Raw genomic sequence first — 13,727 nt, forward strand, 5'->3', positions numbered from 1 at the left:
AATTGGATTTCCTGCATCATTCCTGGACCCAGGGTGGCAATTGTTTTGGGCACGGTGACCATAACTTGCTAAAATAAGACCTGTGACACGTGATTTAACAGCAATTTTGGGGCTACTTCAACATGATAGTTAACCTGGGAGTTGTAGTTCAGATGCTGAACTTTCTGGAAGGGCTTAGTGGTTTAGAAGGACGATGGGAGAGAACATTTGAAACTACAACTGTCTCTGAGACGTGACATGGTCTCCAAGGTCCTCCGAAAGATAGAACCCTTGCTGCTTTCTGCCCCTCCTGAGACTGCCTGCAGCCTCTAAAGCACCCCTCCCTGTCCCCCAGCCTTGGCCCTGCCTTCAGACCATTCCTTACCCCCAGCATCCACCTCCTGCCTCAGTCCCAGGGCTAGTTTCTGGGTGCTGTCACTTGCAGCCACCTTCACGTGTCAGGCCTTCTGGGCAGGTGGACCCAGCCTGGGGAATGGGACTGAGGGTCCTGCTTCTGCCCTGTCCTCCTTTGCATGGCCTCTTGTAGGGGCTCAGTCCGTCCTTCCACCCCCTTCCCTGCCAAGCAGAGCTGGAACATCCACAGCCCCACTGCCTACCAACCTTGTCCCTCAGCAGGCACCTGGGCAGTGTGCCCTACTCGTCTCCCTGCCATGGTTGCCAAGGCGACACTTAGGGCCCTGGCAGCCCCTCCCCCGGTGGTGCACCTGCAGCCCCTCTGGCATCACCAAGAGCGGCTTCATTAGTTGTTTCCAGTGAGCCAGCCCTCCCTGGCCGGCCCAGGCTTCATTCTTTCCCCTCCTGGAGTTGCAGTTGCGATGGGGAAGGTGGAGGGGAGAGAAGAGGGGAGAGGCACTGTCCCCAGATGTGGGAGAGCACAGAAGAGACCGAGGGGAGCTGACCCTGGGGGGCAGCAGAGCGGGGAGTAGAAAGCGCAGATGGGGGTACAGGCCACCTGTGATGTCCCAGGGACCCAGCAGAGGGTGATGGTTAACAGCACCAAACAAGCAGGCCGTGCCTCCTGCACTGACAGCAATGTGATCCTGGACAAGGGTCAATTAACCTTTTGGAGACTCAGTTTCCTCATTTGCAAAAGGAAGTAAGAACAGAGCAGCATGTGAAAGGCCCAGCACACAGAAAGCACTCCGACAATGGGGCTTTTCGTGATACCTGCACCTCTGTGATTAACTGTGTGCCCTTGGCAAGTGACTTAAATCTCTCTTTGTCTTAGTCTCCTCATTCGTAAGAAACACTCTACAGACTTACCGTGAGAACTGCATCCTAACTCAATGGCAGGCATGTAGCTGGAAACATCATGTCCCCCCTCAGCCCAATCCTCCAGGCTGTGGAGGCCAGAACTGGGCCCCAAATCCAGGCCTCAGGGCTCCCAGCCTAGCACTCGGTGTCGCATTAGGGGTTGAACAGTGCAAAGGACCTAATCCTAGAAAGAGATTCCGTAGGAAGCCCAGGAGAGAAACCCTGAGCATGGCCCTGGGTTTGAAGAGCTCCTAGCTCCCAAACCAACCAGTGGAATGAAATAGAACTCTCACCCTTCCTCACCCCTGTTCCCACCTACTTGGAACCTTGTCCTTGTGAGAGGTGCTCCTAAGGCAGAAGGACCCAGGAGTCAGAGAGAGGCTGTCACTGATTTGGAGGCCTTGCCCAGAACCTCTCTCCTTGCTCAGCCTAACCCAATCCCCAGGAAAGATGGCACACCCTAGGCCTGGCGCCATGGCCGTGGGCTGGCTAGAATACCACCTGTCCTCTCCCACAAGAAAAGCTCTTCTAAGAAAACTATTTCCCAAAACTTTACAACTATTCAAGGCATACCTTACCACTGATTATGACACACCAGCGTATCACGACATCCTAGCTAAGAATGGCTGATCTAAGCTATCCTCTCACCTCCAGACACAACCCAGAGAAATGAGACTTTCTATTTTCTTTAAAGAGACCACCTGAGAAAACCTGCTTCCTTGCCTCCATACACCTTCCAAAGACCAGAATCCTTCACTGCTAAAAGTTTTCCATCATAATTTTACCTAAAATGCTTGTTCTCATGAGATATGTTATATTCAAACATCCCTGAGCAGTAGAATGGACAAACAAAGTGTGGCCTAGTCACATGATAGAAAACTACACCGTAACAAGAATGAATGACCCACCACCACACACAGCAGGAGGGGTGAATCCCACAAATAGAATACTGAGCCAAGGGTCAAGAGAATATATACTGTAGGGTTCCATTTACGTAAAGGTCAAAAACAAGCAAAATATCTATATTGTTAAAAGTCAGGATAGTGGCTCCTCTTAGGGGAATAGTATATGGAAAAAGCATGAGGAAGGCTTCTGAGGTGCTGATATTGTACATTAGTTGAACTTTGTGAAAATTCATTGTGCTATACACTTATAATATGTGCACTTTCCTTCACACATTATATTTCAATAAAAGCCTTTAAAAAAAAAAAATCAACGAAGGGTTTCCGAAGCAAAGGGCTGAAGTGGGCACCTAATTTAAATGAGCACTATCTCATTTAACTATCAGGTAGTGCTGCAGAGGTAGGTACTAGCATCCACTTTGCAGATGAGAAAACTGAGGCTTAGAAAGGCATCTCTTATGCCTAAGAACACACAATAAGTGGTAGAGCTAAGATTCAAAGGAGAACAACAAAATTGTGCTTGAGTGAATGATTTCTTGCATGGGCATTTCTTCTGGGCATGTTACACACGTGTCCTAAGAATCCCCATCCCAGCCCTTCAAACTGAGCTCCTGAGTCGGGGAGCAGGCATCTGGTCCCTCACCTGCTTTGACGCGGATGTTGGGGCTCCGGATCTTGCCGGCAGCGTTCTCCGCGGTGCAGAAGTAGTCATTGTCGTGGATAAAGCTATTGAAGGCGGAGGGGGAGAAGGGGTAGAGCTGCAGCGTCCCGTTGGCGTGGACGTGCCGGATGTGCGGCACGTCGTAGATGTCGTCCCCTGTGGCCAGGTACCATCGAAGGGCCGCGCTGGGGGAGCCCGCGGCCGGGCAGGGCACCACCACCCCCACGGAGCTGGAAAATGTCACCTGCTGCAACGAGTCATTTACAAAGTAGAGGCTGGTGCCGACATCTTCAGGGCGGGCTGCAGGGGAGGCGAAGGGAGAGAATCAGTTAGGACGTGCTCTGATAATACCCTCATAGGCCACGGGGGCCTGCACAGACGGCACTCGCGCATCCCACCTCCAAGCACCGGTCATTCAATACGCACTTACTGAGCGCTGACTATACACCAGGCACTGGCGAAGGTGGATAAGAGACAGTTCCTGCCCTATACAAACTTCTGGCCTTGCACAGAAATGGTAAAAGTTAAAAGTCTCATTCTCTGTGCCAAGCCAAGTCCATGGAGGAGGCTGCCACACACTCTATGTTGAACCATCCAAAGGCATGATCCACCATTGACATCCACACATTAGGAGAGACATTGAGTGCTTGGGTAAATAAATATTTGCTAAGCACCTATTATAGGCATGCAAGCTCACACCCATTTCCTTGGTTCATTTGTACAAACCTGAGAGGAGATGGTATCACCCCTGTTTACCATCCTGTTTTACAGGCTGAGAATAGTTATGTGATTTGTCCAGGGTCACGCAGCTGGGTTGCAGAACTCAAATCTGAACTCATTGCTCATAAAGAGGATTTTGATGCTCTTTCTACCATACCACAGAGGAAAGGTAAAAGTTATCAAAACCACGTTCTAAGACGAATGGCTGCAGGAACCGGGATGAGCACATGGAAGATGGAAGACTGCAGGAGACCATAAGAGATGGCCTCGACCCCTGGAGGTTGATTTTAAAAATGCATTGCCACCAAGGGCTGAATGAGGACCAGCCGGCGGACGGATAAGACCCAGGCTTGGGGAGCCAAGGACCCAGCTTCTAAACCCAGCCCTGACACCAACTGACTGCAGAATTCCCTTCCCCTCTCTGATCATCTGCTCCTTGACTTATGAAATGGGGGTTGAGGAGGAGGATGGACAAGACTGCAAAGACCCCTCCCATCTCTGACACGCTGCTGTTCCAACCGTCAACCACACAGGAGAACGTTCTCATGGTTACGGCAGGCAATGGCAGGGCCGCCTGGCTGGGAGGACCAGCCGTCTACTCCTCTATCCCAGCACAGGGCCGTGGTATTTCCTGCTCTTACCATAGCAGCCCCGAACGTTGGCATCTAGGGGCCCTCCCTCCCTCTCCGGGAGCCTGCCTCGCAAGTGCAAGCAAACCCAGAGCAAGAGAGCGTAAGGTCCCAGGTCTTCGAAGCTGGAAGCCACTCCCTCTCCACCAGGAAGATCAAGGAGCAAACAAACCACTCTGCCGCTTGTTTAAAGAACGTTGCAGGGGACCCAACTTGACCTCAATTTCCACAACTTTATAGGAAGGGGGAGGGCCCACATCCGGCTGTATTAATATTCTTGGCTTAACTCTGAGCCGAGCCTCCGGGGAGAATACGCCAGGCAGCTCGTTGAGGAAGGCCATTAAGCCTCATTGGTCAGAGCAATTCACATCGTCTCATAAAAAGCCGTGATGAAGCCATTAGCAGACGTGCCGGAAAACACATTCGTGGGCTCCTTGCTGCGGTGTCAGGGGCGTCCTCTTAGCAGCAAATGCATTTGCTGTCCCCACCAGGCACTGCACCCTTAGCAGCTGAAAAGCACTTGCAGAGTGGGGGAGGCACATCACCTCTCCCTCCTCCTCCTCATGCTGCTTCCCCGTGTGACAGTCACAGGGCTGGTGGTTGAGCATGTCAGCTCTGTGGGGGGTCCTCAGTGGCTCCCGAAGCATGCCCAGCTCGCAGTAGCTAGAGTACCCCAAGTTCATGAACTCACGCCATCTCACCAGTGAGCAAATGGGGGCTGAGGCAGCTACTCTTGGGAGCCACACTTAGCAGGTCCCACTCCCAGGACTCTGCTCACCCTCCCAGAGACTTCCTTACCGAGGTTCATTCAGCATATATTTGCTAAGCATCTTCTATGTGCCAGGCCCTGCTGTGAGGACTTTATGACCTCTTAAAGGACCTCTTTTAATCCTCCCACCCACGTTATGAGATAGGTAGTGTTATCATCCCAGTTTACAGATGAGGAAACTAAGGCACTCATCAAAGCAACGTCCCCAAGACTACACAGCCAGTAAGTGAGGGCTCTGGGGTGCAGACTCAGGCAATCGGACCCCAGCGTCACTTTCTTAACCATTAGGTGATACATGGCCACAGTGTAATCCCTGCAGAAATAAAGGGAGGACCTTCATCTTCCTCACACACAAATTAGCCACCAACTTCCATTTTTAGCTGCCCAAGAACAGGATTAACACACATACGCACATGCACACTCACACAGCACACACTCCTCCTGGGAGTGGGCTCTGGACATTGCAGCCAGTCCAGCTTTGGGGAGCAGGGACACTGCTCTGCCATTGTGGGTCATTCCCGAGACAACCCAGTCAGTCAGACCCCTCACCGTAGCAGCTTCATGGATTTTGAAAGCCAAAGTCCATCAAGATACAGAAAGACTCTACGTTGTGCTTGACGAATGGGCTTAGGCAGCTGAGAAACAACCCTGCCAGGGAGGAATTCAGCAATTGTCTGATTCATGGGCGAGGGCAAGTCGACACTCAAGGCCAAGTTAAGGAAAAGTATGATGTAGCCCCCTGTTACGGTATTACCTCCAGCAATCGTAACAGCCGCCACTGATTTCACCGTTAACTACAGACAGGGCTCAGCGCCAGGTCCATTCTAGATATTACATTTGTATTATGTAGACTTTATATTTAATCTTCATAACTCCCTGGGGGATGTTGTTATTATTCTTTCCATTTTACAGATACAGAAATGAAGACTCTGAGAAGTTACCTAACTTACCCAAAGTTACACAACATGCGAGTTCCAGAGCTGGGAGCGTAACCCAGCTTTGCCTCACAGCAGAGCCAGAGAATGCACTACTCGCTCTCTTGCATGAACCACAAAATCTGTTTTTCCAGCTTGGGGACCCCTTCCTGCCCTTTCCTCCATCCCAACCTTACTCCAAACACACAAGCCTACTCTCCTTCTCTCCTGGCTGGAAATCTGGAAACGCACTCCACTCTCCCTGCCTCCTGAGACAGCCCCCTCTTGAGCCCTCCCCTACCCTGCTCCGGCTCCCACCAGGAGCATCAACCACGATGACAGCAGCCTTCCTGCAATTCTGGGCCTCGGATCTTGCCAGAGCCAAGGACACAAGGTTCCCAGCAACTACAAATGGGTAGATTTAATTGATGAATTGACTGGGATTGTCCAGCCACCTGTCAGGGCTGATGAAAGGGCAGATTTATAGCAAAAGGCAAGTAGCCTCATATTTCTCCCACCCTGGGATGGGAGCTTCTGTCTTCTGAGTCTGGGGGAGCTGGGGAGGATTAGACACACCATTCATTTCTGCTTACGGCTCTGACAGTGCATTGCCATTATGAAACATCACCCTCAGGTGTAAAACAATAGCATTTTGCACTTACATTGGGTTCGTATTTTACCATCACAAGGCACCTGTCAGCTCAGAATGCAGAAGCCCTTGAATAAACATTAATTTAGCCTCACCCTGACTGCCAGGAGAAAGGAGTGAGCAAATCCATAAAGGGGAAACTGAGGCACAGACCACCAAATACCTCAAATCCCTATATGCCAAGTTGAAGGCTGGGCACAAAGGCAACAGGTAAGTGGCTGCAGAAGCAGTGGACATGTTCAGTCCCCCAGGGACAGAGGGGGAGTAGCAAGGGCCTGATGTCCTCACTCCGACCTCATAGAGTCTCATGTGGCTTCTGTGACAGGAGCTCCGCCTCCTTCTCAGGCTCCTGTTGGAATATTCAGAGCAGTGACAAAGCCTCAGCAAGCTCAGAGGAGCAGGGAGGCGTGTGCAATGCACAGCACCCTGCCATGAGGTCTGGCAGAACTACCTTCCCTCCTGGGGCTCACCCCTCACCTGCTGTGTGACCTCGGGCAAGACGCTTAGCCTTTCTGAGCCTCGATGTCCTCCTTTACAAAAGGGGGAGGCACCGTCTTACCTGCTTCCCAGGGCTGCTGAGCAGGTAACACGGATGTGAAAGTTCTGGGTTCCCCACGAGGTCGTATGGCCGTGAGGGATGGGGATTATTATTTGGGTCCCAGCTCTCCCCGGAAGTTGAGGGTGCCTTAGTTACGGCAGAGATGAAAGGGCACAGCCCCGCCCTGCAGCCCTGCAGAATTTAAACCCCCTCCAAACCCTGCCTCCTCTCAGCTGACTCCTGCATCCTTCCATGTGCCCCTTCCCACGTCCTCTCTGACCCAGGGAGCAGGAGAGACTTTCATGCCCTCAGGAGACGTTTACCAAGCACCAGCCAGGTGCTCCGCAGTCCCTGGGGGGGGGAGGTGGCATCAAAGATAAGGGAGAATGGCTCCACCTTCCAGGAGCCTGTCAAGGAGATGGTGACCGGGAAAGGGGTTAAACGGCAGCCCAGGCCGTGTGTGTGAGGACGGCTGAAAGCATTGATTCCGACAAGAGCCGGGGAGAGAGGGAGAGAGAGAAGTTACTCAGCAGCTAGACAAAAAGCTTTGGGAAGGGGACCTGAGCTGAGCTGGAAGGAAGCTCTGAAGAAGTGGGGCGGGACAAGGGGGGGCGCTCCCAGAGAAGAACAGCTGGGTCCCCCGCAGGGGTGGGTAGGGCATGTTCGAGGACCCTGAGGAAACCTTCCAGGCTGGAGCACTGGGTGGCCCAGGGGAGAAGAGGCCAAACCAGCTGGATTGAGGAGCTTGGCCCTCAGTGGTGAAGGTGGCGGGGAACATGGGAGGTCTGCAAGCTTGGGGGAGCAAGCTGCAGGGTGTCAGACAGCCCCTGACAGCAGCAACTGAGACCACTCAAGTTCTTGTCGTCCTTATGCCTAACTCCTTTGGCATTTTTGCAGGACGTGTGTTTCCCTGAAGCCTTAGTGACCTGGCTAATGTATCGAGTCCTCAAAAGAAGGGAGGCTAACATTTATTGAGTGCCTACTGTGTGCCAGGCACTGGGCTTGGGTGCTTCAGGGCATTTCCTCGTTTCATCCTCACACACAGGTATGTGGTAGGGATGACGTTAGCGTCATTTTACAGGTGTGGGACTGGCTGAGGGGGGTCGGTGTCTTCTCCAAGACCGTACAGCTAGAAAGAGATGGAGCCAGAATTCAACCGAGGTCTGTCTGGCTCCAAAACTCGAGTTTTTCCTTTACCACGCTGAAGAGTTCAAACTTTGGGGCTTTGAGGGGCTTCTCCTTCACCTCTGCTCTCCGAGCCAGTCCCAATTTGGAAAGCAAATCCCCTGACAGGAAGCTCCTACCTTCCTCTCAAATCCCAGTCACTGCCCCCAGCTCCTTCCCTCTGCAGACAGACGCCGCCATAGTTACAGAGAAAGAAGAGGAGGGGACACTTCATAAATAAAGAGAGAGACTCTCAGATCAACAGCAAAGCTTCTTCTGGTCAACGGGGGAAATGGATTTTTAATAGAAAATGGAAGTTATGCGCTCGGTTGTCATGTGACGGACGCCCAGACTTAAACTCATTTAATCTTCTCCGCCGTTTAACATTGAGCACCACCCGGACGCCGTGTTTCATAGAACAGGCTCCAAATCGCTAGGAGATTAGAAGTGTGGAAATAGCACAGCAATATTTTTAAACCAGAAATCGCCCCCAGGCATTTGGGCTGCCTGCCCTCAGGGTCACCGCTGAAACCCAAACATCCATTGCGTCAACTCGCTCGCTCGCCCTCGGCTGCCTGGGCATCAGGATTGGTGTGGGGACGGGAAATTGACACCTGTGCATGTGACACCAGGGGCTCCCGCCCCACCTGCCTGGGTTGGGATGGGGGTGCCTGGCCGCTGTCTGACTGAGGCTTCCGCCAAGGTGCACGTAGAGTTACCCCCATGTCACCGTCGCTAAGCATCGTAAACGACAACCCAAGGGGACTGAAATATTAACACCTCGCCACCTCCACAGGGAGGATGAGTCATTTTGTTCTCTTCCCTTACAATATTTACTCGTCTCATTCACTGGACTTTTCATCCCGGAGCGTCTGCCAGCACTGGGCCCCTGCAACAGCCCCCACCCCGAGAGAGGGGTAAGACCCTTCGAGGAGCATGTTTGCTCGGGCACAGCAAGTGTGGGTGGGGGGAGCCCTTGGGTATTCAGGGGAGAGGGACAGGAGCCGTCAGGACCAAGGAGGCAGAAGCCATCCTCTCCCCTGCAGGGCCGGGAGCTCCCGAGGGCAGCAACTGCCTTGGTCATCACCACATCCCCTGAGCAAATACTGGGCACTTGGCACGGTGGTGAAAAGCCCAGACTCCGTGGGTTTGAATCCCTACTTTGTCACTTACAAGCGGTGTGTACCCTCAGGCAAAATTACCTCCCCTCTCCACGCCTTAGTTTCCCCATCTATAAAACGGGGGTGAGGAAAAGTGTCTACCTCAAGCATTCTTATGGTTAGATGAGTTAATAAATATGAAGAGCTTAGGACAGTTTCTGGTGTAAGTATTTGTGGCTATGGTTACAAGTATCATATTATAGCAGGCAAGCAGTAAGTATTTCTGGAAAAAAAAATGAAACCTCGTGCAACAAATACTTATTGCTGGCCTACAATGAGAATAATAATAACTTAAAACAGTGGTTCTCAAATGTTAATATGCATAAGCATCACTAGAGAGCTTGTTCAAAATGCAGAGCCTCGGATAACAGATTCGCCACGTCTGCCATAAGGGCCAGAAATTCTATTTCTCATACAGGTGTCTTCTGTCTATACTCAGAGTAACAGGCTTTAGAAAAAGTAGATTTGTCATACTGGACTTCTATATCTGCCTTCCTAACAGCAGACGGTTCTCATCGGCTTGGCCGACAAGACCTTACCATCACATTAATTAACTCAATTTGGTGATCAAGTTAATAAAATAATGGTGATGTAATCAATAACAACAGAGCACTGCAATAGCCACACAGCTTTTGCTGACCCCCAGGACTTGCACAGAGCTCTTTATGCAGAGGTGGGCAGGAGAGCTTTCTTGGATTGATCTGCACGGTTGATTACTTCACTGCATTTCCACACGAAGGTTTTCGCAGGAGATATATTATGTGCCTTCACTCTGACGGTTCTCAAACCAGAGTTGGACACATTGAGTCCAGAGAGGATCAATGAGTGGGGCCTCCGCTCAACCACCAAGTCCATTCAAAATCCAGATTGGGACCGGGTGAGGTGGCTCACACCTGGAATCCTAACACTTTGGGAGCAGGAGGATCACTTGAGGCCAGGAGTTAGAGACCAGCCTGAGCAACATAGCAAGACCCTGTCTCTACAAAAAATAGAAAAATTAGCCAGGCATGGTGGTGGGTACCTATAGTCCTAGCTACTTGGGAGGCTGAGGCAGGAGGATCGCTTGAGCCCAGGAATTTGAGGTTGCTGGGAGCTATGATGACACCACTGCACTCTAGCCAGGGCGACAGAGTGAGACGCTGTTTCAAAAAAACAAAAACAGGCCGGGCGCGGTGGCTCACGCCTGTTATCCTAGCACTCTGGGAGGCTGAGGCGGGAGGATCGCTCGAGGTCAGGAGTTCGAAACCAGCCTGAGCAAGAGCGAGACCCCGTCTCTACTAAAAATAGAAAGAAATTAATCGGACAACTAAAAATATATAGAAAAAATTAGCCGGGCATGGTGGCGCATGCCTGTAGTCCAGCTACTCGGGAGGCTGAGACAGAAGGATCGCTTGAGCCCAGGAGTTTGAGGTTGCTGTGAGCTAGGATGACGCCACGGCACTCACTCTAGCCCGGGCAAAAGAGTGAGACCCTATCTTAAAAAAAAAAAAAAAAAAAAACCCAGGTGGGGACCAGCTATACGAGGTCTTGTTCCTTCACCAAAAACCCCTTGTGGTGCATCCACACCTTGGAGACCATCTGAGTCTAGACCCTGGGGAGGAGAAGGTTGAGTCTCCCATATCCCAGTTAGCCCGAGCTGTATTGCCCTTGAACAGGATGGAGCAGCCGGGCCAAATCCTATGCTCTGTCTGTGGCTTCCTCCGTTCTGCCACTACCTTCATCACCGGTGCCACCATTCCTTTTTTGCAGTCATTCCGTGCTAGGCACGGTGCAAAGTCCTTTTCTCGTGTTACTGTGTATTTAATTCTTAACAATAGCCCTTGAATGCAGCCACTGCTCAAGACCCCATTTTACAGATAAGAAAACAGGTTCTTAGGGCAAGTAATTTCCTGGTGTTGCACAGCTAGTAGTGGCAGAGATGCCTCTCACGCCCAGGCTGCCCTTATTCTGGGATGCGTTTCTCAACAGGCGCACTATGGGCTAGACTGACTCGGACGGCCCCCAAAGTGTGAGCACACTGTAGGGGGCTATTCTGACAAAGGACAGCAATTTGGGGTATGACAATTCTGAATTATTTGGAGCTATCCCAGCCATCAGACATTTCATCCCCTCTCACTCCTCCCCCAACTATAATAAATGTCAGCAGCACCCTAGTCACTGAGATGACCAAAAAGCACCCCCAATTTCCAATCCCGATGAGAAGTACTGCTAAGTACTCTCCCCATGTCCACCGGGAATGTGGGTGGCTTTGGTTTTTGTTTTTTAAAGATTCTTAGCACAAACATAGTAACCTGTAACCAGCAACCGGAAAGCTATGAGGCCAGGGAAGATGCAGCTACCCTTCACCCTACAAGGCCTCTGCACCATCGGCTCCAGGAGAAGTTACAAGCAACAGCTGACAGTCAGACAGACTCTTTAATCTTCTAGCCCTTTCTAGACAGGGCCTGTCAAAGGAGGGTCCCTTATGACCAGAAAGTTCTTTCCAGGGAGTCGGCTCAGACAGCACAGTTGTCCCCAGAGAATCCTAGATTTAGATTGTTAATGCTTGAGGGACTTAAGAGATTATTTTGTCCAATCTCCTCCATTCACAAGGCCTGGAGAGGCAGAGTCATTTGCCCCAGGGACACAGCTAGCCAGTGTCCAGGCTGGAACTGGAGCACTGTCTCCACTGTTCTTTCAGTTCTGGCCGCCCCACTGTCAAGCGAGGAACTCAGGGGCATCGTGAAGCACCGAGATGCTGTCATACGAGAGAGCGTCAGAGGAATGACGGACGCTGTGTGTGTACAGGAGGGTCTCAGGTGGGTGGGACATCTGTCTACGAGCAGTTGAAGGGTTGTCAAGAGGAAGAGGGCTTTGCTTTCAACGTGAAAGCGAAAGAGGGCTTCGCCCAAAAGGTGAAACCAGGACCAGTGAGTAGAAGGTACAAGACCACACAGGGTTTGGCTCGTTCTAAGGATGAACTGTGCTCTAGCCAGAGCTGTGTGACCAGAAATGGCCTGCCTTGTGAGGAAGCAGTTCCCTGTTCCTGGAAGTCCTGGGGCAGAGGAAGAGAACTGCTGGTGGGGAGGCTGCAGAGGGGACCAGACATCTGATTAGGGGACAGATTCCATGTCCTGAAAGATGCCTTCCAACCCTGGAAGACTTTTTCCCATGGCAGTCACCTGGATCTCTCTCCCACCCTCAAAGCAGGTCCCCCTTCCTCCTCCATACCCCATGACTCTGGGCAAGCCACCCTAGAAGCAGGATGTCCCTAAACCTTGACTTGGCAGGGTTCTCAGGGATTCCAGTGAGTACTGTGGCCTCAAATGAGGTCACATAAGGTGGGACTCTTGGCTTACTGCTCTTCCCACAAAAGAATGGTTTCCCTGCAGGGACAGTTACCCTTTGGGGGAGTTAGTCCAGAGGACTAACTATGGGCTAAGCTTGCATGCAAGGACCCGGGAGGTGAATCGGGGAGGGGGCAGAGGTAGCCTTCCTCCCACTCCCACCAGCACTGGGGCCACAGGGCATCTGCTGAGTTTGCTCTAGAAAGACTGTTGCCACCCTGGCTGTGCCTCTTCAGCTGTTCCCATGATGCTGAAAAGCAAGGCTAGGAAAATTCTTCATATGTAGGGGGCCCATGGAGGGGGAGACAGCCACAAACAGCTGTGAGACCTTCACCGTTCCTGTATGATGAAATGACAGTAATTATGCCTTACACTTCAGCAGAGCATTTGTAAGGCTAAAACCAGTTTGCTGTAGTTTTTACATGTGTGTATTTATATATTCACTAGACAAAGCATTGTCACATGATATATAATTTTATGACCCTCACTCTATTTATACATATACACAATAACAACCGCTCGGTAGGAGAGCCAGGACAGGAATAATTTTGCCCATTTTACAGATTAGGAAATAGAGGCACATGAACAATTAGGCAACTTGCCCAGGTTAGCCTGGCTGAGCCTTGTTTTGTAGGTCCACAGACGATGCTCTTTCTAATCCACACACATTCACACACACGCATCTTGTTAGAATCAGTTTAATGGAGATGCAACTAGCATTTGAATAACCGTTGTTAATGAAGATGGTGACCTTGGAAACTGTCAGTGCAGGCGTCATACAGAGCCAGGGCACAGAGAGTGGGGCAGGATGGCTGAACAGATGAGGGGAGTAGCAGCTGGAGTGGCAAGGGTGGTCCCCAAGGCTAATGCTGTTCACGCTAAAGCAGCACTGGACAAACATCTGTTAAGCAGGGCACGCAGGCTGTTGTGCCCACAGCCTCCCCAACACGTATGGAACCCACAGGCCGCAACCTGCCAGGGGCAGCATTTGACCGTTGGGTCATTTGCTGCTTCCCTGTGGCAGCCTGGGTCATGCAGGGA

The 13,727-nt window shown here is 51.4% G+C and overlaps 1 protein-coding gene across 1 annotated transcript in view; it reads right to left on the reverse strand.

The window, feature by feature from the left end:
* Nucleotides 1-13,727, reverse strand: part of LOC105819196 (Down syndrome cell adhesion molecule-like protein 1) — a gene marked incomplete at its 3' end in the record, with an annotated part of 37,884 nt that overhangs the window by 17,839 nt on the left and 6,318 nt on the right. Inside the window, exon 2 of the mRNA XM_012655384.1 lies at nt 2,800-3,117. Within this exon, the coding sequence (XP_012510838.1) occupies nt 2,800-3,117 (318 nt within the window). The remainder of the gene's footprint in view (nt 1-2,799; nt 3,118-13,727) is intronic.

This window comes from Propithecus coquereli, unplaced genomic scaffold (genome assembly GCF_000956105.1).
Source record: "Propithecus coquereli isolate 6110/MARCELLA unplaced genomic scaffold, Pcoq_1.0 Scaffold477, whole genome shotgun sequence".
Classification (NCBI taxonomy): domain Eukaryota; kingdom Metazoa; phylum Chordata; class Mammalia; order Primates; family Indriidae; genus Propithecus; species Propithecus coquereli.